This window comes from Salvelinus fontinalis, chromosome 2, assembly GCF_029448725.1.
Source record: "Salvelinus fontinalis isolate EN_2023a chromosome 2, ASM2944872v1, whole genome shotgun sequence".
NCBI lineage: Eukaryota > Metazoa > Chordata > Actinopteri > Salmoniformes > Salmonidae > Salvelinus > Salvelinus fontinalis.
Window position 1 is genome coordinate 27,686,993 of NC_074666.1, and position 23,993 is coordinate 27,710,985.

The following is a 23,993-nucleotide window of genomic DNA, read 5'->3' on the forward strand; positions in this document are numbered from 1 at the left end:
GTAGTTAGAACACTGCAGTGCCTGCCCTGCATTATTAGCCCATTCGATGGAGCCAGTAAGCGCTAACATCCGGTTTTCAGGGATACAGTATTTTCAACCGAACTTATAGAATTGGGAACTCCTCTCGGGCTTCTTTCTATGCCTGCTATATTAGGTTAGCCCTGCATGCACAGTTAATCTCACCAACACTCATCAAGGATTTTAGAAATCCTGTTTAACTTGTCCCTATTGCACAGAAAATGATTCCAGAGGCAGTTTAGTGCTAGTGCTCAATGTGCATTTTATTGCATGTGTTATCATGTTACAGTAACATGACACACTAAACCTGCCCCTGGGCTATGTGGTGACAGTCAACAGCAGCAGTCATTGTAAAGAGAGCTTTAGAAACGCTTCTAAGCACAGGTGAAAGTGACTAATGTGTACTACACACTCTCCCCTTTGTCTTGCTGTCAGAGTTAAGTGTTAATGACTCAAAGGTCACAGTGGAATAGAGGGGGTAGGCGCTGGTTTATTTACCCATGGTCTTATCAGCCCTGCCGTCTCCTTATCTTCTCTCGTCTCACCTCTGACCTCTAACCCCTGGCCCCGACCCTGTTTATCCTCCATTTAATGTGAAAGCCCTGTCTGTCTAAACCCAGGGGGAAGCTGACTGTCAGTATTATGGACTGGGTGTTTGTGTTTAGAATAGGCTGATTACACATATGGTATTGACTATTATGGGTATGGTATAGGTTCAGTTTAACACAATGTACTCAGGCTACATGCCCTTTGACCTCTTGTATTCTAACGTCAATTGACAAATCAAAACCCATATCACATTCAACATGTCACAATGGCTCTTCAGCCCATCATCATCTGTTGAACTCCATGATAATGGCTTATTGATAATGACTTATCATGGTGATTGTTTATGATAATGTGTGTTTAAACCCAGGCTGAGGTGATCTTGACTGTCTGTCTGTCTGTCTGTCTGTCTGTCTGTCTGTCTGTCTGTCTGTCTGTCTGTATACAGTAGGACAGGCTGAATAGGAGCTGGTTCCCATTAACTCGCACTTGTTCTTTTCTTCTTGTTTGTTTTTTCATGCTAGCTCTTCCTTTCTAACACATTTCAATAGAAAATCATTTTCCCTTTGAACCCGCGTCATAAAGAGGCACATTGCTTTGTGCGTCAGCCATCAAAACAGCAGAGAAAAGAGCACTGCTGTTCCCTGGTGTGCCAAGGCTGCAGTTGTCTTGTCTCGCAGCCTTGCCTCCTTGGTAGAGGAAGGGGTTAAGCTTTTATCTTATAAATACCCCCAAAATCCCACGGTCAATGACACATTCAGATATGCCGAGTCTGGCATTAACATAAAAACGAGGGCTTCTTATACAGTGAAATTTCAATGAAGGGGAACACAAAATGCATTTAATGAAATTCAGATGCTAAGGCTCCAGCTCCCATGAATCTCATTAAATGGGCTTTGTGCTGTTTTTCCATCTTCTCTTTGTGGAGAAGGTCCTCCAGTGCCTCTAATAATGTCTGAGATTTCATCATATAGCTGATTTAAAGAAGACAATGTCTGCCTTGTTCAGTCATTCCTCTCAGCGCTGACGCCATTCTGCCTCTCCAAAAGACGGCCGGGCAGAGTTTCTCCATGCAGCTCATGATAATAATCAGGCCTGTGGTGGCTTTCCTTTTAGTTACTGAAGTATGCAAAGTCCCCCTAACTCACTGTATCTCTCTCTTCTCTCCCTTTCTCTCACTCTCTACCTCTGCACAGGATTTGGCTTCATAACTTTCGAGGGCGAAGACGTCGTAGAGAAAGTCTGTGAAATTCATTTTCATGAAATCAATAATAAAATGGTGAGTCCACTCTTCTTTTCAATTCCAGGTTGGTGTTGAAGGATTAATGTTTGATTTCCTCTTTAATAGAGTGTTAATAGCAAAGAGTCAACGGTGTGTGTGGGGTGTACGTGTGTGTGGGGTGTACGTGTGTGTGTGTATGTGCACGCCTGTGTATGTGTGAGTGTTTGTGGGCAGGTGTGCGCACGCCTGTGTGTGTGTGTGTGTGTGTGTGTGTGTGTGTGTGTGTGTGTGTGTGTGTGTGTGTGTGTGTGTGTGTGTGTGTGTGTGTGTGTGTGTGTGTGTGTGCACGCGTGTGTGTGTGTGTTTACATGCGCGTGCATGTATGTGTTTGTGTGGTGTGATGTGTGTGTGTGTGTGTGTGTGTGTGTGTGTGTGTGTGTGTGTGTGTGTGTGTGTGTGTGTGTGTGTGTGTGTGTGTGTGTGTGTGTGTGCGTACTCGATGGGTCTCTGGGATGGGGAGCTCAGTGGTGTGTCCTGCCCAGAAACCGTGAAATTGTGTGTGTGAATTCCACCTGTCAGGTTGAGGGACTGGTGAGAGGAACCTGTCCTTCTCTTACAACCCCACCCATACCCACACCAGACACACACAGGCCTTGACTGCAGCCAGCCAGGGCAGGCAGAGAGTGTTGCTGGGAAGTCATTGGCAGAGGAAGAGTTCATTAACCAGGGATTAGAGCCTTCCAGGAAGCCCAGTAATGATCTGACTCATCACTCCTCACTGCTGTTGTCTTCTGCTTCAAAGCACACAGTCGAAAGTGTATGGTCATTCCGTCAGTTCAGCTAATCAGATGACTCATGCTCAATATCACAGGACATACTGTAGCCATCTGTTTCATGTCACATGTTGATGTACAGCAGACAGTTGTGAGTCTCTGTAGTGTGTGCCCCTCCAGTCCCCCTGGGTGTACACTGTGTATAGCCTACTGACTGGGTTGGCCCTGTGGCCTATGATAGGCTAGAGGGAATGCTGTCTTCCTGTCACTCAATGGGTTGGGACTCGTTCCTTTACTATGTGGTCTCCTTCAGGACCATAGGAGCTGACTGACAGGGGCGGTGTAGTAGAAACAGATCCACTAGGGACCGGCTCTCTCATGTATGACCTTACTGGCTCTCCCTAACTCAGGGGAAGGCAACTAGATTCAGCCGCGTGCCGATTTTTGTTGGTGTGCATGATCGGGGGGCCAGAACATAGTTACACTGAACAAAAATATAAACGTAACATGTAAAGTGTTTGTCCCATCTTTCATGAGCTGAAATAGAAAGATCCCAGAAATATTCCATATACACAAAAGGCTTTTTTCTCAAAAATGTTGTGCACAAATGTGTTTACATCCCTGTTAGTGTGCATTTCTCCTTTGCCAAAATAAACCATCCACCTGAAAGGTGGGCATATCAAGAAACTGATTAAACAGCATGATCATTACACAGGTGTGTCTAATGCAGGGGACAATAAAAGGCCACTCTAAAAATGTGTGCAGTTTTGTTACACACCACAATGCCACAGATGTCTCAAGTTTTAAGGAAGTGTGCAATTGGCATGCTAACTGCAGGAATGTCCACCAGTGCTGTTGCCAGAGAATTGTATGTTAATTCCTCTACCATAAGCCGCCTCCAACGTCATTTTAGAGAATTTGCCAGTACGTCCAACCGGCCTCACAACCACAGACCACGTGAACGACTTCGTGTTGGCGAGTAGTTTGCTGATGTCAATGTTGTAAACAGAGTGCCCCATGGTGGCGGTTGGGTTATGATATGGGCAGGCATAAGCTACGGACAACGAACACAATTTATTTTTATTGATAGCAATTTGAATGCACAGAAATACTTGACTCGATCTTGAGGCCCTTTATGAGGTCAATTTTTTAAGGTACTGTATCTGTGACCAACAGATCCATATCTGTATTCCCAGTCATGTGAAATCCATAGATTAAGGCCTAATTCATTTATTTCAATTGACTGATTTCCTCATATGAACTGTAACAACTAAGCCCTAAAATAGATTGTTTTGAAAATAGCAATCATTTCATATCTTCAGTACATTTAGACACAATCACATATCCATTTTCTTTTTGCGGGAATACTTGGGAACAGATTTATTAAATGAAACACATTTTTTGCTGAATTCCTGGTGATTTTAGTATTTTTTTACAAAATATACAACAACAAAAAGTATAATAAGAAAAAATAATAAGAAGAAAAAAAAGGCTAAAAACTTTGGGGGGCCTAAAAATATCTCCCGCAGGCCGGTTTTGGCCCCTGGGCCACCTGTAGCCATCCTCTGCCCTGTGTCGCTCTGTGTGTGTGACAGTCCCTGCTGATCAAAGCCTTACACAGCTCCCATAGGAATCACATAAGGACAGAGGGAGGATATGAGAGGAAAGGGGAAAGCATTGGAGGAGAGGAGAAGAGATGGGGAGATGAGAGGAGGAGTAGAGAATGGAGGAAGAGAGCAGGAAAGTAAAGGAGAGGAGAGGAAAGGAGAAGAGTAAAGGAGAGAAGGAGAGGATTAAAGGAGAGCTGAGAGACGGGAGGAGAGGAGAAACAGGCCTGGTTATCTGGTTATCTGAGCTGGAGATGAGATATTGTAGTCGTTCTGATCCCTCTCCCCTCTCCATCCTCATATTTTGCTCCCTCTCTTTCTTTCTTTCTCTCTCTCTCTCTCTCTCTCTCTCTCTCTCTCTCTCTCTCTCTCTCTCTCTCTCTCTCTGTCTCTCTCTCTCTCCGTCACAGACAAGCTGCTCCTTGAGCCCAGGGACAGAGAATGTCTGCCCGCAGTTCTATGAGACCAAGACAATGCTATCGATTTTTATATGATATTGCATCAAATGGTTTCATCGTTCAGGGAGCACCAAGCCAGGGCTGCTATTTCGTTTTCCCTGCAGTGGATGGGAGCATTGTTTGTGCCATCCATCGACTGGCTGGATTGAATTGGACTAGCAGGGAATTGCATGCGTCGTTATCATCAGATGAGTAACTTCAGAGAAAATGAGGAGAATAAAAAGCTACTTCAAATACTCCAGGTTATTTGTCTTGTTGAAAATAGCAGAAGTTGATGTGCTGCTCTCTCTCTCTGTGCTGTAATGAGATGGTTGAGGAGCGTCTCTAAGACAACAGAGGAGAGGGTTTGGGGAGTTCAGCTAGCTTCTTCCTGTTTTTCTTTCCTCTATTAGAATCCACTTGTGGAGCTTCAGATCAAAGCTGTATCTGAAGCATCATCTGCTAACAGCCTGTGCTGTGTGTATTTGACTTGCTAATTCCACTCATCGTCATTATTATCATTGTTATTATTAAGTGAAATCCTGTGGCAGGCAGGGCGTTTCCTGTATTCACACACTTTAGTGTCTCTGTGTGTTTTGATTCTTCTCATCTCAGCCTCCTGCCATCTGTTGCTTTTTATTGACATTTTTATTGAACCTTTATTTATCCAGGCAAGTCAATCAAGAACAAATTCTTATTTACAATGACGGCCTGGCAATTCCACAGTTGCATGATAAACCCTTCCTTTAATATGGGATATAGTCAACTCAATGCCAGGCGACCGTCTGCGAGGGAATGCAGCAGAAATAAAAACACAGGCCCTAGGTCCAGAGGTTTGACCTCAGTATTACAAGAGGATTTTTTTCAGGATTTAATATCTGAGTTCCCCCAATTAAGTAATTTCTGAAATGAACCTAATACATTCTCTCAATAGCCGAGATCTCAGATAATTCATAGATATCCACTGGACATGACTCCCTGTAATGTTAAGATTTATAAGAATAGCTCCTGGCGCTATCCCTTTGGTATACCCTTCCAAGTAGGCCTGCCATTCTGCTACAGACAGCACAGACAGACAGCACAGACAGAAAGACAGACAGACAGACATACCATTCTTTGCTTGGGAGCTCATCATTTTAGGGGTCCGGTGACAGTTAGGGTCAGTGCACATTGAGACGTGTTCTGATCATGGTGTGTGTGTGTGTGTGTGTGTGAGTGGATCCTGGAGGACTTACTTAATCACGCAGGGTTCATGTGTGGAGCAGCACTGCACTCGGGATGGTATATGTATAGATGGGTTGACGTAGTGGAAGAATGTGGGTGTCCCTCTGACCCAGTGAAACTACCCCCTCCTCTCCTACTACTCTCCTCCTCTCCTCTCCACTCCGCTCTGCCCACCAGGGGTGCTCCTGGCCTCTGGTGAGCCCCTTCCTTTCTCTCTGGGAAGTCCCATGTCAGGGTGACATGCTGAATCTCCTGTCTGGCTGCACTCATCTACCCAGGCCTTGATCTGCTGGTTGGAGAAGTACTGGGTCTGAGTATCCCCCTCTCTCTTTCACTCTCTCTCGCTCTCTCATTCTCTCTCTCTCTCTCTCATTCTCTCTCTCTCTCTCTTTCGCTCTCTGTCTTTTTCTCTTTTTCTCTCTTCCTCTCTCTCTCTTTGTAGCTCTCTCTCTCTTTATCTCTCTCTCTCTCTCTCCCTCTCTCGCTCCCTCTTCCATTCACAGCCTTTTCAGATCTGATTACTGTGAAGCCCCCAGGGCAGGAGCGAATCAGGAGCGAGAGAGTTATTGAGAAAATGGCCCCTCTCTCTCTCAATGGCCTCCTGATCACCAACTCCCTCGCCCTCATCTACGAGGCGGCCAGGAGACGGAGGCTGAATGACAATAAGGTCTCACCTCATCTCTCTAGATATCTCTTCAGGTGGCCTTGTATATCACCACGTGGTGGTGTTTGCTACAGACTAACACCTGTTCTATGCATTACGTTTATTTATGCTGTCAATTGGTAGAGGGGGTGCTGATTGGGTAGCTTATCACATAACCATTAGTCATTCAACCACACTTCCTCATGGAGAGGGTTCCTGGTTGGTGAGGAACATCTTAGTGTAGCAGAATCATAGTAGAACCATTGTGGGATGGTACGCCTCGTAGTGAAACCATAGTCTTGTAGTGGAACCGTAGTGTTCTAGTGGAACTGTAGTCTTGTAGTGGAACCGTAGTATTGTAGTGGAACCACGGTCTTGTAGTGGAACCATAGTCTTGTAGTGGAACCACTGTAGTGTAGTGGAAACGTAGTCTTGTAGTGGAACCGTAGTGTTGTAGTGGAACTGTAGTCTTGTAGTGGAACCGTAGTCTTGTAGTGGAACCACGGTCTTGTAGTGGAACCACAGTCTTGTAATGGAAACATAGTGTTGTAGTGGAACCGTAGTCTTGTAGTGGAACCGTAGTCTTGTAGTGGAACCGTAGTGTTGTAGTGAAACTGTAGTCTTGTAGTGGAACCACAGTCTTGTAGTGGAACCACTGTCTTGTAGTGGAACCACGGTCTTGTAGTGGAACCACAGTCTTGTAGTGGAACCACGGTCTTGTAGTGGAACCACAGTCTTGTAGTGGAACCACGGTCTTGTAGTGGAACCACCGTCTTGTAGTGGAACCACAGTCTTGTAGTGGAACCACGGTCTTGTAGTGGAACCACAGTCTTGTAGTGGAACCACAGTCTTCTAGTGGAACCACAGTCTTGTAGTGGAACCACAGTCTTGTAGTGGAACCACAGTCTTGTAGTGGAACCAAGAAGCTGCAGTGTGGCACCGTGTGGAGGGAACCGTGAGAAACTGACAGCACTTCAGCATTAGTGTGACATTTATCATGAGGCAGAGATTGTCATTCATTTGTGCAAACTTGTGTGCTGGGCCTAATGGGCTGCTGTTGGCCATGCTGATGAGCCCTGATGGATGACTGGTAGGACGGCCAGGGACGATGAGGGAGGGAGTGATACACTGTCTGTCAGTCAGTCAGCAGAGCACACACACTCACACACACACACACACACCATGTTACAGCAGCACTACACGCCACGCTGCAGTGCCTCTCTGACAGATGGGACCTCTCAGACACACTCAGCTTTAAGGAAACACTGATTTTGGGGCTCACTGGGACCCACTGTATTATTCCTCTTTAATTGCTATACACATCTGAATATATCACACAGTTTATTGTTTAAACTGCCTTAATTTTGCTGGACCCCAGGAAGAGCAGCTAATGGGGATCCATAATAAATACAAATACAGTGTTTTATTTTGTTTTGTATTAATCAATTATATTCTCAATTTCTCAAATGCCACTGTGCAGTGCTTTACAACTACAAGCCTGAAAACCTTGCCTCTTTTGGACACCTCTTCCTGAGTGTCCTGTGTTTTGTTGGAGGTGCTTTGAGTCAGAAGGTGATGTGTCCACATTGTCCAAGTAGGGAGATCGTTTTGGCACACTGGGGCAGGAAGAGAAACTGTGGCACAATGTGAATATGGTGGAGTTTGGGTTTGGAAGCAGACTGGTAACTGTCATCAGCTGCTGCCATTGGATTTGTAGCTAGATGTTTCATCTCAGCAGGTTGTAACAGAGTTAATTATCCTCTAATCAAAATATATTCACTAAACGAAAAGACCAGAAGGTACATTTCAGGAGGGAGAAAGCTGCCGCTCCAACTCTGAGTCAGGGCTGACCTTGTCAAAGTGACACAACAGAAGTAATGTTTTGAAGTAAAGCTGTTCTAGTGGGAGTAGCTTTAGCACAGAGAGAACTACATGCAGAGGCAGGGAAGTGGCAGAAGGAGAGAGAGAGAGAGAGAGAGATTAGAGTGAGTAAGAGAGACGTCTGTATAATCTAACTCAGGGGAGAGGAAACAGACCAGAGGCCTCACATTTCAGGATATCTATTTGGTTTCTGGCGCTCACTTCCCCACTGTAAAATAGATGTTCTCCGACGCGGAGACATATAGCTCCTGACAGATGTTTTTCTGCGTGCGTGTGTGCATGTTTGTGTGTGTGATGGGGGAAATATAGATTTCTGTGTCATAGGCAAAGTTGCTGTACATGTATCAATAATGACCACAGTCCCAAGTCTCTCATGTCATTTAATTCAAGTTGCAGGGTGATCTGCTCTCCTGGTAAACCTGGGCCTTTCTCATACCTTTCAGTTTACCTTCCCCCTGTGATTGCCAGTAGTATCACTGATTGGAGGGAGGCTAGGAATATGAGGGAACAGTAGGATGGTTCTGATGTTATAGTTAATGGCAGGTTGCCCCTCTCTTTGACAAGAGTCATTTAGTCATCCCTCCAATCGAAGCAATGATATCTGCTCCCTCTGCCACCCCGACCGCCTTCCTATATGAATGCGTAATGAACACCTATCAAGTAGTGGCTCAGATCTGTAGATGGGAGTAGTGTGCTGTTAAAATGGGCCCATATTTTAGTGAACTGCTTCAAGGTAATGTTCTTAAATGTGTCATTTATGATATTCCTCAATAGAGAATGATCACTGCCGCAGGGATGAATTTTCAGTTAGTGGTCAATTTCTTAGTCAGGTCCCCTGACATGGCCAACCAATTACTGTAGTGAGCAGGCAGGCAGGGAGGGAGGCAGACAAGAAGCACTGCTTCCAGCCCACACTGAATGGAGAAGGGAGGGAAGGCTGTAAATTACAGGCATGCCTCCATATAATGTATGTGTTACTTGAGGATCTGAATGTTGAAAGATATTATGTACAGTACCAGTCAAAAGTTTAGACACATCCAGGGTTTTTCTTTATCTTTACTATTTTCTACATTCTAGAATAATAGTGAAGACATCAAAACTATGAAATAACACAAATGAAATCATGTAGTAATCAAAAAAGTGTTAAACAAATCTAAATATATTTTATATTTTTAATGTTTTAATTTTTATTATTATTTAAAAAATATATATATATTTTTTTGTTACCCCTTTTTCTCCCCAATTTCGTGGTATTCATTTGGTAGTTACAGTCTTGTCCCATCGCTGAGCTTCTTGACACAATGCCTGCTTAACCCAGACGACGTTGGGCCAATTGTGCGCCGCCCCATGGGTCCCGGTCGCGGCTGGCTGCGACAGAGTCTGGACTCAAACCAGGATCTCTAGTGGCACAGCTAGCACTGCGATGCAGTGCCTTAGACCACTGTGCCACTCTGGAGGCCCAAAGTAGCCACCCTTTGACTTGATGACAGCTTTGCACACTCTTGGCATTCTAGGCTCCTGAGTGGTGCAGCGGTCTAAGGCACTGTATTTCAACCAGCTTCATGAGGTAGTCACCTGGAATGCATTTCAATTAACAGGTGTGCCTTGTTAAAAGTACATTTGTGGAATTTCTTTACTTCTTAATACATTTGAGCCAGTTGTGTTGTGACACACAAGGTAGGGGTGGTATACAGAAGAGAGCCCTATTTGGTAAAATACCAAGTTCATATTATGGCAACAACAGCTCAAATAAGCAAAGAGAAATGACAGTCCATCATTATTTAAGACATGAAGGTCAGTCAATACGGAACATTTCAAGATGCGCAGTTGCAAAAACCATCAAGCGCTCTGATGAAACTGGCTCTCATGTGGACCGCCACAGGAAAGGAAGACCCAGAGTCACCTCTGCCGCAGAGGATAAGTTCATTAGAGTTAACTGCACCTCAGATTGCAGCCCAAATAAATGCTTCGCGGAGTTCAAGTAACAGACACATCTCAACATCAACTGTTCAGAGGAGATTGCGTGAATCAGGCCTTCATGGTCGAATTGCTGCAAAGAAACCACTCTAAAGGACATCAATAAGAAGAAGAGACTTGCCAAGAAACACGAGCAATTGACATTAGACTCGTGGAAATCTGTCCTTTGGTCTGATGAGTCCAAATTTGAGATTTTTTGTTCCAACCGCCGTGTTTTTGTGAGACACAGAGTAGGTGAATGGATGATCTCCGCATTTGTGTTTCCCACCGTAAAGCATGGAGGAGGAGGTGTGGGGGTGCTTTGCTGGGTACACTGTCTGTGATTTAATTAGTATTCAAGGCACACTTAACTAGCATGGCTACCACAGCATTCTGCAATGATACGCCATCCCATCTGGTTTGGGCTTAGTGGGACTATCATTTGTTTTTCAATAGAACAACGACCCAAAACACACCTCCAGGCTGTGTAAGTGCTATTTGACCAAGAAGGAAAGTGATGGAGTTCTGCATCCGATGACCTGACCTCCACAATCACCCGACCTCAACCCAATTGAGATGGTTTGGGATGAGTTGGACCGCAGAGTGAAAGATAAGCAGCCAACAAGTGTTCAGCATATGTGGGAACTCCTTCACAACTGTTGGAAAAACATTCCGGGTGAAGCTGGTTGAGAGAATGCCAAGAGTGTGCATAGCTTTCATCAAGGAAAAGGGTGGCTACTTTGAAGAATCTCTAATATAAAATATATTTTGATTCGTTTAACATTTTTTGGTTACTACATGATTCCATATGTGTTATTTCATAGTTTTGATGTCTTCACTATTATTCTACAATGTAGAAAATAGTAAAAAAGAAAAATATATAATTTAAATGTGTAGGTGTGTCCAAACTTTTGACTGGTACTGTATATTGAATCAATATTTGACCCATACTGTTTTAGATCGATATACTATAATATAGTCCAAAGGACATTCTTCTCCTATATCAGAGATCATCATTTAGATTCAGCCGCAGGCCAATTGTTTCTTGAGCGCATGGTCAGGGTGACAGAACATAATTACAAATCATTTGTAGACTGCAAATTGACCGCAAGAAGCCCAGATATATTATTTGACTAAAACATAATCATTTCCAACCTTGCATTTGTAAACGATCACATACCGTGCTATCAAAAAGTATTCACATCGCTTGACTTTTTGTTGTTGTTGTTACTGCCAGAATTTAAAATGGATTAAATTGAGATTTTGTCACTGGCCTACACACAATACCCCATAGGGCTCTATTTTTATAAACCTAACGCAATGGTGAATCTAAGTGCAGGCGGTAGCGCTATAGGTTCAGGGATGTGTCGAGACTTGGCCCCTCACTGACCAATCAGAACGTGCTCCATGGCGAAATATGTGGTTGCTTCAGGTTGTGTATTTACGGTCTTTTATGTATCTTCTTGGAATCAACTCCAATTCCAATGTTAGTCCGTTATAGTTTGTTAAATGACTTACAGAAACGAAATAACAAAATGTAGACCTATCCCATCTTTGATAAATAGGTTAACTTGAACCCATTTGCAGTCCACATTGTTCTAAGTAATTGCATGGCTTCAATAGCATTCACACTGATAGGGGCTAGGCCTACTGTAAATTACATTATGGCTGAGCATGGACATTGTCAATAAGCAAGAATAAATTAATTATTGATAAGGCCTAAAAAGAGAACTAAAAATTCTAATTAATTTCGAAACAAAAGGAAACAACAACAACAACAAAGGCTAGGTCACATTTATAGGCACCATCATTTCTCCCCGTGGGCATGTAATATTAAAACAGCACAAACTAGGAGGCTTTTACGCACATCCAAAACTGGACCTGCATGGCTAAAATAGTGGGGAGTATTTTTTCTTAAAACTGCGTTGTTGGTTAAGGGCTTGTAAGTACTGTAAGAATTTCACTGTAAGGTCTACTACACCTGTTGTATTCGGCGCATGTGACATATCAAATTTGATTTAATAAAGTTTAACATTATTTTTTAATGACTACCTCATCTCTGTACCCCACACATACAATTATCTGTAAGGTCCCTCAGTCGAGCAGTGAATTTCAAACACAAAGACCATAGAGGTTTTCCAATGTCTCGCAAAGAAGCATTTGTAAATGGGTAAAAAAAAGCTGACATTGAATATCCCTTCGAGAATGGTGGTTATTAATTACCCAGTCACTACAAAGATACAGGCGTCCTTCCTAACTCAGTTGCCGAAAAGGAAGGAAACCTCGCAGAGATTTCACCATGAGGCCAAGGGTTACTTTAAAACCATTACAGAGTTTAATGACTGTGATGGGAGAACACTGATGGTTGATCAACAACATTGTAGTTACTCAACAATACTAACCTAAGAAGGAAGGCTGTACAGAATAAAAAATATTCTAAAATATGCATCCTGTTTGCAACAAGGAACTAAAGTAAAACTGCCAAAAAAATGTGGCAAAGCAATGACGTTTTTGGGAAGAGATTTTTTATGTACCGATTCCATGGTACGCAAGATTCAAGACTTTGTGCTTTTCAGCTAAAATTATTGTACATAATTCTTGCCACCAACAAGATGTTGAATATTTGAGGCATACAATCATCGCAACTGCATATTTTGTTGTGAGGATACAGAAGCAATAGACCATTTATTTTGGTATTGCCCTCAGGTAGCCTGTTTCTGCTCTCAGGTTCAGGAATGTCTGAAAATGTATAACATTGATCTAAAATTGACCCTAGAAATAGTACTGTTAGGAGATCTGGAGAGACTGGGTCAGTCAATTACTGATATACTAATACTCTTAGTAAAAGTATTTATCTTCGGATCGCAATCTGTGGATTCTATTCGATTAGTATGTATGTATTAAATGTATTAAATTGTATGTTAAACATCACAGCATAGTTGAAAGATATATGGTGCGTAGAAATCTGAAGAGGGTGGCCAGCAGAGATAGATGGGAGCGGCTGAGGGTTGGGATGTGGAATTGTAGACAAGTGGGAGTGAAGTTGCTGGGCAGGGGATAGAATGCCGATCAAAGATAAAAGAAAAAAAATAAAGTCAAAATAAAACATAACAAAAGTAAGTTTGAATGATACTGAGGGGCAGTGTTGTTACAGCTAATGCCTGGTTGCCTGAGGCTGATGCCGTGCAGGTGTTTGTACACGCTTATACACACACTCTCATTCAAATGCACACACGGACACACATGCACTCAAATATATTCAGTTGGCTGTTATGATTTTCGTTGTCCTTGAAGTCTTTTGTTTTTTGCATTGTTGTTTTCTGTTTTCCTTTGTCTTTCTCTTTTTTTCTGTTTTGTTCATTTTGTTGGTTGTTGGTGCATTGGGTGACGGGGGGCTTGGGGTGGGGAATGGAATTGTGTGGGGGGATTCTACATGTAACCAAAAAGGGTTCTTCAAAGGGTTCTCCTATGGGGACAGCCAAAGAACCCTTTTAGGTCCTTGACTGTGTCATAAAAAACGCTTTTGTACTCTATACAAAAATTGCATCTGATTCTGTTGGTGCAAATTATTCAGAATGCGGCAGCCCGCCTGGTGTTCAACCTTCCCAAGTTCTCCCATGGCACCTCGCTTCTCTGTACACTCCATTGGCGTCCAGTCGAAGCTCGCGGTACTTGCCTACGGAGCAGCAAGAGGAACTGCCCCTCCCTACTTTTCATGCTATGCTTAAACCCTACTCCCCAACCCGAGCACTCCATTCTGACACCTCTGGTCTCTTGGCCCTCCCACCCTTAAAAGGTTTTCAGCTCCCGCTCAGCCCAGTCAAAACCTTTCTCTGTTCCTAATGGTGGAATGTGTTTCCCCCTGAAGCTATGACAGCGGAGTCCCTGCCCATCTTACAAAAACATCTGAACCCCTACCTCTTCAAAGAGTATCAAATCAAATTGTATTTGTCACATACACATGGTCAGCAGATGTTAATGCGAGTGTAGCGAAATACTTGTGCTTCTAGTTCCGACCATGCAGTAATAACTAACAAGTAATCTAACCTAACAATTTCACAACAAATACCTTATACATGTATTTGAATATATGAATGAGCGATGGCCGAACGGCATAGGCAATATGCAGTAGATGGTATAGAGTACATCTACTGAATCTTGCCTATGCCGTTCTGCAATCGCTCATTCATATATTTTTATGTACATATTCTTATTCATTCCTTTACACTTGTGTGTATAAGGTATTTGTTGTGAAATTGTTAGGTTAGATTACTTGTTAGATATTACGGCATGGTCAGAACTAGAAGCACAAGCATTTTGCTACACTTGCATTAACATCTGCTAACCATGTATCTTAAATAATCCTACAGCACCCCGACACTCCAACCACCAAAACAAAAAACTATGCCTTTCGTGAACTAACACTCGCACTTGACTTTTTTTTTTTACTAGCTCTTGACTTTACTAATAGCTACTTTATTGAAGAAAAATGTCATTACTATGATTGTGAGATGTGGTTGTCCCACCTATTTTAAGATGAATGCACTAATTGTAAGTCGCTCTGGATAAGTGTGCATGCTAAATTACTAAAAAGTAAATGTAAAATGTCAGAATGTCCTGAATCGACCCTCTTAAAGTGTGATGATGTTTGCACTGAGTTATAAGTCATTTCACCCTTTTAAACAACCTTCATTGTCAATATTCAGCAGTCTTATGGCTGTGAGCTCATTTTTCATAAGTGAATAATCCCATGCCCTGTGCCCAGAGGCTTGGCATCACTCAGCTGACTGGCATTTTCACACCATCACTGCTTTTTACTGTTCAGCTGGGACTTGGAAGGCTATAGTGGATGATTCATGCCGTTTCCTTTCTCCAGCGTGCTAGCTCTTTTAAGTAGACTGATATAATCCACTCTGTAGTGCATCCCAGTGAAAAGCATGCCTGCAGGCTTGATAGAGGCCTGATACAGGGCTGATACAGAGCTGACACACCCATACACCACCCCACAACACCCACAAGGTTAATGTGAATGAGAGATCAATTGTGAAGGTCACGACCGCTGGCTAAATCCTGCCCTCTCAGTCTGGCATGGAGTCAGCTGTGTTTTAGAGATGGTGATGCTTACTAATACGCGTGTGTGTATTCAGGAGGGAAGAGGATGCTCTGAGGGAGCCTGATTGAGAGTCTCAGGTCTGAGTAGTGAACTCTTCTCTTGGCCCGTCTCATCCCCATGTCTTTCTGTGTGTGACAGCCTTCGCACACTCACTGCCAAGCTCCCGGCTCATTTTTTACAGACGACAGGAGAGGAGAGCTATCCCCTTGAATTACTGACACACTCCAACCAGTCCTGACTGACTCACTGCAGCCAGCCAGGGGATTCACTCCCACCCAGCCCGTGTGATTGGTGGATGGCCCAGCAACCTGGACGTGACAGTGGGCAGTGTAGTATGTTTGGTGGTGGAGGGACTGGAGACGGTGGGGAGGGGAGTGTACTCAATTAGATTTAGAATTTGGTGGGTGCTTATATTTGTCCTATTTCACACATGTACAAGTGTGTATTAATTGGAAATGTGTTTTTCTTCATTTACCAACTACCCCTGAGACACCCTCAGACAGTGGGGTCACGGGCCAGGGTCTGCCATTACCAAAAACGACCCTGGAGCAATTAGGGTTTAAGTGCCTTTCTCAAGGGCACATCAGCAGATTGTTCACCTTGTCAGCTCAGCGATTCAAACTACTAGATTTTTTGGTTACTTGCCCAACGCTCTAACTGCTATGCTATCTATCTTTACCAGGCACTTCCTGTGCTTGTTCCTGAGCTGCTATCCAGCTGAATACCACTCAGCCACCTAGATCCCTTTTGGACAGGAAGTGTGTGTAGGTGTGTGAGCACCATTCAGTGTGTAGAGACTTTTAATGGTTCTATTTGTCCCGCCTGGTTCCTCTTCACTCAGTAGGTCATTCCATGACAATTAGGCCGCTACTGCACTCTCCTGCTCTGCTCACCCCATCCCACACGTTACAGGAATTTAACCTCCCATTTGCTTTGATTGGAAAATGATGGCAGTCTGAAAATTGACGCTCTCGCAGGGTAGAAAGTGTAGGGAGGCACAATGGGGCTGAGAGCACAGAGCGGCGTCGCTAGCCAAGAGGACAGGAGCCCTGTGACAGCTACAAAGAGTTTTTCAGCAAACAAAGGGACAGTGTGTTTCAGTTGCCTCTGCTTTCTTTAAGCGATTGGCCCTCCAACAGCCACAGATCTTAGCGGTCTTACACTGCAACTTCTCTGGAGATAGCGAGCCTTCACACTAACACAGCACAGCGCTAATTCAAACACAGCAACCTCTCACTCTTGAACACCACAATTATCATTCAGCAACCTTCACATTTCGGCACTGACAACTTTTATTCTAACTCAGCAACTCACACTGTATAATAACTCTGTATAATACCCGGCTGTTTCTACATTGGAGGATCAGTGGAGGAGTAGTGATATTTACCAGGAGCCTGTCAGAGCAGAGGTGCAGCCCTGGTCATTTGTATGGATTCTGGAGTTTACCTGCACTGTGCTGTGGTATCCAACCCAACAGGAGAAGCAGCTTGTCTTGAGCAGTGGGCAGGATGACATGCATATGAATGTGAATAGCAGCAGAGAGAGGGAGACCCTGTTAAAGCTGAGGCTTTAGGGTAGACGCGAAGCCAGGAGGCAGACAGACAAACAGATGGACAGGCCTAGAGCCCAGGCAGGCAGTGGAGCAGACAGATTGTGCTGCGTAGTGAACACGCTCGGCCTACCAAAGAGAAGAGCAGGCGATAGACAAACGGCACAGACACGCCAGCTCTGTCAGCCCAGCCACTCACACAGATATGCACGCTCCTGTATATTTATAAAGCTCAGATAGATGTGTGGTAAATAGGATAAAGCTAGAGATGACTTTCTCACTGGGGTGGATGAAAACCACCCTCCCTCTCCCCCCCATCTCCTTTTCCCTATCAGTCTGTCAGAGTGGAATGTTATTTCTGTTCTGATCCCTCCCCCACCACTACAACCACCACCACACACACCACTCCTAGACAGGTCCTGCTCTGTTTACCCCAGCTGCTCCTCTCTGAAGGATGGATGAGATTGTGAAGTTTCAGAGGAGTTTGTGCCCGTGCGTGTGCGCGCGCGTGTGTGTGTGTGTGTGTGTGCCCGTGTGTGGATGTATGTGTGTGGTCTCATGTTTTTATATGTCTATGCAGATATATGTCTGCATGCAAATTATTTAGTGAGAGCACTTGATGTATTTCTCTCAGTGGTGTTGACATAGAGTACATATACATATGTTTACATATACACTACCGTTCAAAAGTTTGGGGTCACTTAGAAATGTCCTTGTTTTTGAAAGAAAAGCTAATTTTTTGTCCATTAAAATAACATCAAATTGATCAGAAGTACAGTGTAGACATTGTTAATGTTGACTATTGTAGCTGGAAACGGCTGATTTTTAATGGAATATCTACATAGGCTTACAGAGGCCCATTATCAGCAACCATCACTCCTGTATTCCAATGGCACGTTGTGTTAGCTAATCCAAGTTAATCATTTGAAAAGGCTAACTGATCATTAGAAAACCCTTTTGCAATTATGTTAGCACAGGTGAAAAATTAAAGAAGCAATAAAACTGGCCTTCTTTAGACTAGTTGAGTATCTGGAGCATCAGTATTTGTGGGTTCGATTACAGGCTCAAAATGGCCAGAAACAAAGACCTCTCTTCTGAAACTCGTCAGTCTATTCTTTTTCTGAGAATTTTTATCATTTTTTTTACCATTATTTAACTAGGCAAGTCAATTAAGAACAAATTCTTATTTTCATTGACGGCCTAGGAACAGTGGGTTAACTGCCTTGTTCAGGTGCAGAACAACAGATTTTTACCTTGTCAGCTCGAGGATTTGATCTTGCAACCTTTCGGTTACTAGTCCAACGCTCTAACCACTAGGCTTCCTGAAATGAATGCTATTCCATGCGAGAAATTGCCAAGAAACTGAAGATCTCGTACAATGCTGTGTACTACTCCCTTCACAGAACAGTGCAAACTGGCTCTAACCAGAATAGAAAGAGGAGTGGGAGGCCCCTGTGCATAACTGAGAAAGAGGACAAGTACATTAGAGTGTCTAGTTTGAGAAACAGACGCCTTACAAGTCCTTAACTTGCAGCTTCATGAAATAGTACCCGCAAAAACACCAGTCTCAACTTCAACAGTGAAGAGGCGACTCCGGGATGCTGGCCTTCTAGGCAGAGTTGCAAAGAAAAAGCCATATCTCAGACCGGCCAATAAAAATAAAAGTTTAAGATGGGCAAAAGAACACAGACACTGGACAGAGGAACTCTGCCTAGAAGGCCAGCATCCCGGAGTCGCCTCTTCACGGTTGACGTTGAGACATATATATATATATATATAGCATATACATAGCATATATATAGCATATTTAGACCTGTCACATCTCCCGCTGATATACATATCCTCCTCCTACAGTGTGGATATCAGAGATGTGACAGGTCTAAATATGCTATATGCTGTATATGCTATAAAAATTCTCAGTCTTAGGTCAGTTAGCGTCACCACTTTATTTTAAGAATGTGAAATGTCAGAATAATCGTAGAGGGAATGATTTATTTCAGCTTTTATTTCTTTCATCACATTCCCAGTGGGTCAGCAGTTTACATACACTCAATTAGTATTCGGTAGCAATGCCTTTAAATTGTTTAACTTGGGTCAAACTTTTCAGGTAGCCTTCCACCCATAAGTTGGGTTAATTTTGTCACATTCCTCCTGACAGAGCTGGTGTAACGGAGTCAGGTTTGTAGGCCTCCTTGCTTGCACACGCTTTTTCAGTTCTGCCCAGAAATTTTCTTTAGGATTGAGGTCAGGGCTTTGTGATAGCCACTCCAATACCTTGGCTGTGTTGTCCTTAAGCCGTTTTGCCACAACTTTGGAAGTATGCTTGGGGTCATTGTTCATTTGGAAGACCCATTTAAGACCAAGCTTCAAGTTCCTGACTGATGTCTTGAGATGTTGTTTCAATATATCCACATAATTTTCCTGCCTCATGATGCCATCTATTTTGTGAAGTGCACCAGTCACTCCTGCAGCAAAGCATCCCCACAACATGATGCTGCCACCCCCATGCTTCACGGTTGGGATGGTGTTCTTCGGCTTGCAAGCCTCCCCCTTTTTCCTCCTAACATAACGATGGTCATTATGGCCAAACAGTTCTATTTTTGTTTCATCAGACCAGAGGACATTTCTCCAAAAAGTACGATCTTTGTTCCCATGTGCAGTTGCAAACCGTAGTCTGGCTTTTTATGGCGGTTTTTGAGCAGTGGCTTCTTCCTTGCTGAGCGGCCTTTCAGGTTATGTCGATATAGGACTTGTTTTACTGTGGATATAGATACTTTTGTACCGGTTTCCTCCAGCATCTTCACAAGGTCCTTTGCTGTTGTTCTGGGATTGATTTGCACTTTTCACCACAAAGTACGTTCATCTCTAGGAGACAGAACGCGTCTTCTTCCTGAGCGGTATGACGGCTACGTGGTCCCATGGTGTTTATACTTGCGTACTATTGTTTGTACAGATGAACGTGGTACCTTCAGGCATTTGGAAATTGCTCCTAAGGATGTACCAGACTTGTGGAGGTCTACAATCTTTTTTTCTGAGGTCTTGGCGGATTTCTTTAGATTTTCCCTTGATGTCAAGCAAAGAGGCACTGAGTTTGAAGGTAGGCCTTGAAATACATCCACAGGTACACCTCCAATTGACTCAAATTATTTTTATTAGCCTATCAGAAGCTTCTATAGCCATGACATCATTTTCTGGAATTTTCCAAGCTGTTTAAAGGCACAGTCAACTTAGTGTATGTAAACTTCTGACCCACTGGAATTGTGATACAGTGAATTATAAGTGAAATAATCTGTCTGTAAACAATTTTTGGAAAAATTACTTGTGTCATGCACAAAGTAGATGTCCTAACGGACTCCTAACGAGTTTTAATGACTCCAACCTAAGTGTATGTAAACTTCCGACTCCAACTGTATATGCTATATATATATATGTGTAAACATTTGTACTTTATGTCATGTCAGTCTTAAGAGAGTAAAACAAAGTGTGTATGAGAGCAGAGAGGAGATGGCAGGATAGAGAGAGACGGAGAGAGAGAACACGCTCCAGGTGGAATGGGCTGTCTCTTTCTATCTTACTCTTTCCTTGACAATAATTTGAATAAAATTACAGAAAAACAAAAGTTTTCACTGACTGAGATGATGTGGGCTGTCTGAAGTGTTTGTGTGGAAGTCATGGTGGGGGATTCTTTCTCCTCCCTATTCCTCGGTCAGACTATTCCTGAATGATAAGACGCCAGGGTTAGAATCAATATGAAGCCTCACCACTAGAGGGTGCTTTTTCAGTGGTGCTGATTAACAGGTGACTGTGGTATTGCATAATAGGAAGTGGCTACAGGAAGTCATTTTAAAAGCCAATCTCTCATTTAGAAAACAGCCTGTGTGCCATCGATATGAGTCAGAAACATTTATTCTACTGTGAAAATTTACTACAAAGTTGAAATACACTGCTAAAAAAAATAAAGGGAACACTAAAATAACACATCCTAGATCTGAATGAATGAAATATTCTTATTAAATACTTTTTTCTTTACATAGTTGAATGTGCTGACAACAAAATCACACAAAAATTCTCAATGGAAATCAAATTTATCAACTCATGGAGGTCTGGATTTGAAGTCACACTCAAAATTAAAGTGGAAAACCACACTACAGGCTGATCCAACTTTGATGTAATGTCCTTAAAACAAGTAAAAATGAGGCTCAGTAGTGTGTGTGGCCTCCACGTGCCTGTATGACCTCCCTACAACGCCTGGGCATGCTCCTGATGAGGTGGCGGATGGTCTCCTGAGGGATCTCCTCCCAGAACTGGACTAAAGCATCCGCCAACTCCTGGACAGTCTGTGGTGCAACGTGGCGTTGGTGGATGGAGCGAGACATGATGTCCCAGATGTGCTCAATTGGATTCAGGTCTGGGGAGCGGGCGGGCCAGTCCATAGCATCAATGCCTTCCTCTTGCAGGAACTGCTGACACACTCCAGCCACATGAGGTCTAGCATTGTCTTGCATTAGGAGGAACCCAGGGCCAACCGCACCAGCATATGGTCTCACAAGGGGTCTGAGGATCTCATCTCGGTACCTAATGGCAGTCAGGCTACCTCTGGCGAGCACATGGAGGGCTTTGCGGCCCCCCAAAGAAATGCCACCCCACACCATGACTGACCCACCGCCAAACCGGTCATGCTGGAGGATGTTGCAGGCAGCAGAACGTTCTCCACGGCGTCTCCAGACTCTGTCACATGTGCTCAGTGTGAACCTGCTTTCATCTATGAAGAGCACAGGGCGCCAGTGGCGACTTTGCCAATCTTGGTCTTCTCTGGCAAAAGCCAAACGTCCTGCACGGTGTTGGGCTGTAAGCACAACCCCCACCTGTGGACGTCGGGCCCTCATACCACCCTCATGGAGTCTGTTTCTGACCGTTTGAGCAGACACATGCACATTTGTGGCCTGCTGGAGGTCATTTTGCAGGGCTCTGGCAGTGCTCCTCCTGCTCCTCCTTGCACAAAGGCGGAGGTAGCGGTCCTGCTGCTGGGTTGTTGCCCTCCTAAGGCCTCCTCCACGTCTCTTGATGTACTGGCCTGTCTCCTGTAGCGCCTCCATGCTCTGGACACTACGCTGACAAACACAGCAAACCTTCTTGCCACAGCTCGCATTGATGTGCCATCCTGGATGAGCTGCACTACCTGAGCCACTTGTGTGGGTTGTAGACTCCGTTTCATGCTACCACTAGAGTGAAAGCACCGCCAGCATTCAAAAGTGACCAAAACATCAGCCAGGAAGCATAGGAACTGAGAAGTGGTCTGTGGTAACCACCTGCAGAACCACTCCTTTTTTGGGGGTGTCTTGCTAATTGCCTATAATTTCCACCTGTTGTCTATTCCATTTGCACAACAGCAATAAATGTGACATTTATTGTCAATCAGTGTTGCTTCCTAAGTGGACAGTTTGATTTCACAGAAGTGTGATTGACTTGGAGTTACATTGTGTTGTTTAAGTGTTCCCTTTATTTTTTTGAGCAGTGTAGTATGATTTTAGTCATAAAGTCAGTCTCATCCAAAACAACATTTTGTGAGACTTATAGCTGTGGCTGCATCACAACGTAAATGAAGGTTGGGTTTGTTTCAACCCTGCCCACATGCCCACAGCTGGCAGCACAAAAGAAATCATAAATTCAGAGTGCAACTGCACACGACCCAATCACAAGGCCCGTGGTAAATTTGGGTGGACTTTTGATATCTCTATGGCTAGTTAGGGACCATCGGTAAATCACACAATGTACATGGACAATATGTAGAAAATTCCAATAGCTCCAAATTTCTAGTAGAAAAAATAGAAAATAACACAAGGAATAAATACACAATGAGTAACGATAACTTGGCTATATACACTGGGTACAAGTACCAAGTCGATGTGCAGGGCTGCTCACCGTCATGGTTTTGTTTTCGACCCACGGTTATTTTATCATCTATTGTCGCTCTGGATGTCTGCCTAGTTGGGGGCCTTTCTTCAACCCTGGATGTCTGCCTAGTTGGGGGCCTTTCTTCAACCCTGGATGTCTGCCTAGTTGGGGGCCTTTCTTCAACCCTGGATGTTTGCCTAGTTGGGGGCCTTTCTTCAACCCTGGATGTCTGCCTAGTTGAGGGCCTCTCTTCAGCCCTGGATGTCTGCCTAGTTGAGGGCCCCTCTTCAGCCCTGGATGTCTGCCTAGTTGAGGGCCCCTCTTCAGCCCTGGATGTCTGCCTAGTTGAGGGCCTCTCTTCAGCATTGGATGTCTGCCCAGTTGAGGCCCTCTCTTCAACCCTGGATGTCTGCCTAGTTGAGGGCCCCTCTTCAGCCCTGGATGTCTGCCTAGTTGAGGGCCCCTCTTCAGCCCTGGATGTCTGCCTAGTTGAGGGCCTCTCTTCAGCCCTGGTCTGTCTCTCCCAGTCTGGTACAGGTCTCTCTCTCTCTCTCTCTCTCTCTCTCTCTCTCTATCTCTCTCTCTCTCTATCTATCTATCTATCTATCTATCTATCTATCTATCTATCTATCTATCTATCTATCTGGAGCTTTGCTCCCCTACATCATACTCATACACAACATTTTACTGATTGGCTGTTGGACTATTTGATTAGTGGTTCTTGCTATGTTTGTATAATTATTTAGGAACGCTTTTATATGAAGTCGTAGCTCATTTAATATTAGTGTTTAGAGTTGTGTTGGCTACATATCTTAGATTGTTCTGTTAACTTTGTATGCTCTTAGTGCTGTGTTTTCTTTCATGTTAATTGATAGAGCAAGAAACGAACATGCTGCTGTTGCTCATTTTGCTGTTGTCTACCCTTGGCTTTTACAATGTTGGTGATACTTCTAGAGCCCGTTGCTCTGTGAATGAGGAAATATATGACTGTTTCCCCCTTGCGCCTTGGGAGAAACCACACGCTTGCTTTGTAAATGCACGCGAGAACTCTGCACATTTCTCCCAAACAACATGGGAGAAATCGGACTCTTGCGCTTAACATGTCAGAACTGTTCTCTTGGTCCTTAAC

The 23,993-nt window shown here is 43.8% G+C and overlaps 1 protein-coding gene across 5 annotated transcripts in view; it reads left to right on the forward strand.

Annotated features, from left to right (window-relative positions):
- The window catches only part of LOC129815418 (RNA-binding protein Musashi homolog 2-like), a 490,331-nt gene that overhangs the window by 277,514 nt on the left and 188,824 nt on the right, over positions 1 to 23,993 (forward strand). For all 5 annotated transcript variants that reach the window (XR_008753427.1, XR_008753428.1, XR_008753429.1 and 2 more), the window contains exon 8: positions 1,761 to 1,843. Coding sequence is in view for 2 of the 5 variants with exons in the window: in XM_055869219.1 (XP_055725194.1) it covers positions 1,761 to 1,843 (83 nt within the window). In the remaining 3 variants the exon portion in view is untranslated. The remainder of the gene's footprint in view (positions 1 to 1,760; positions 1,844 to 23,993) is intronic.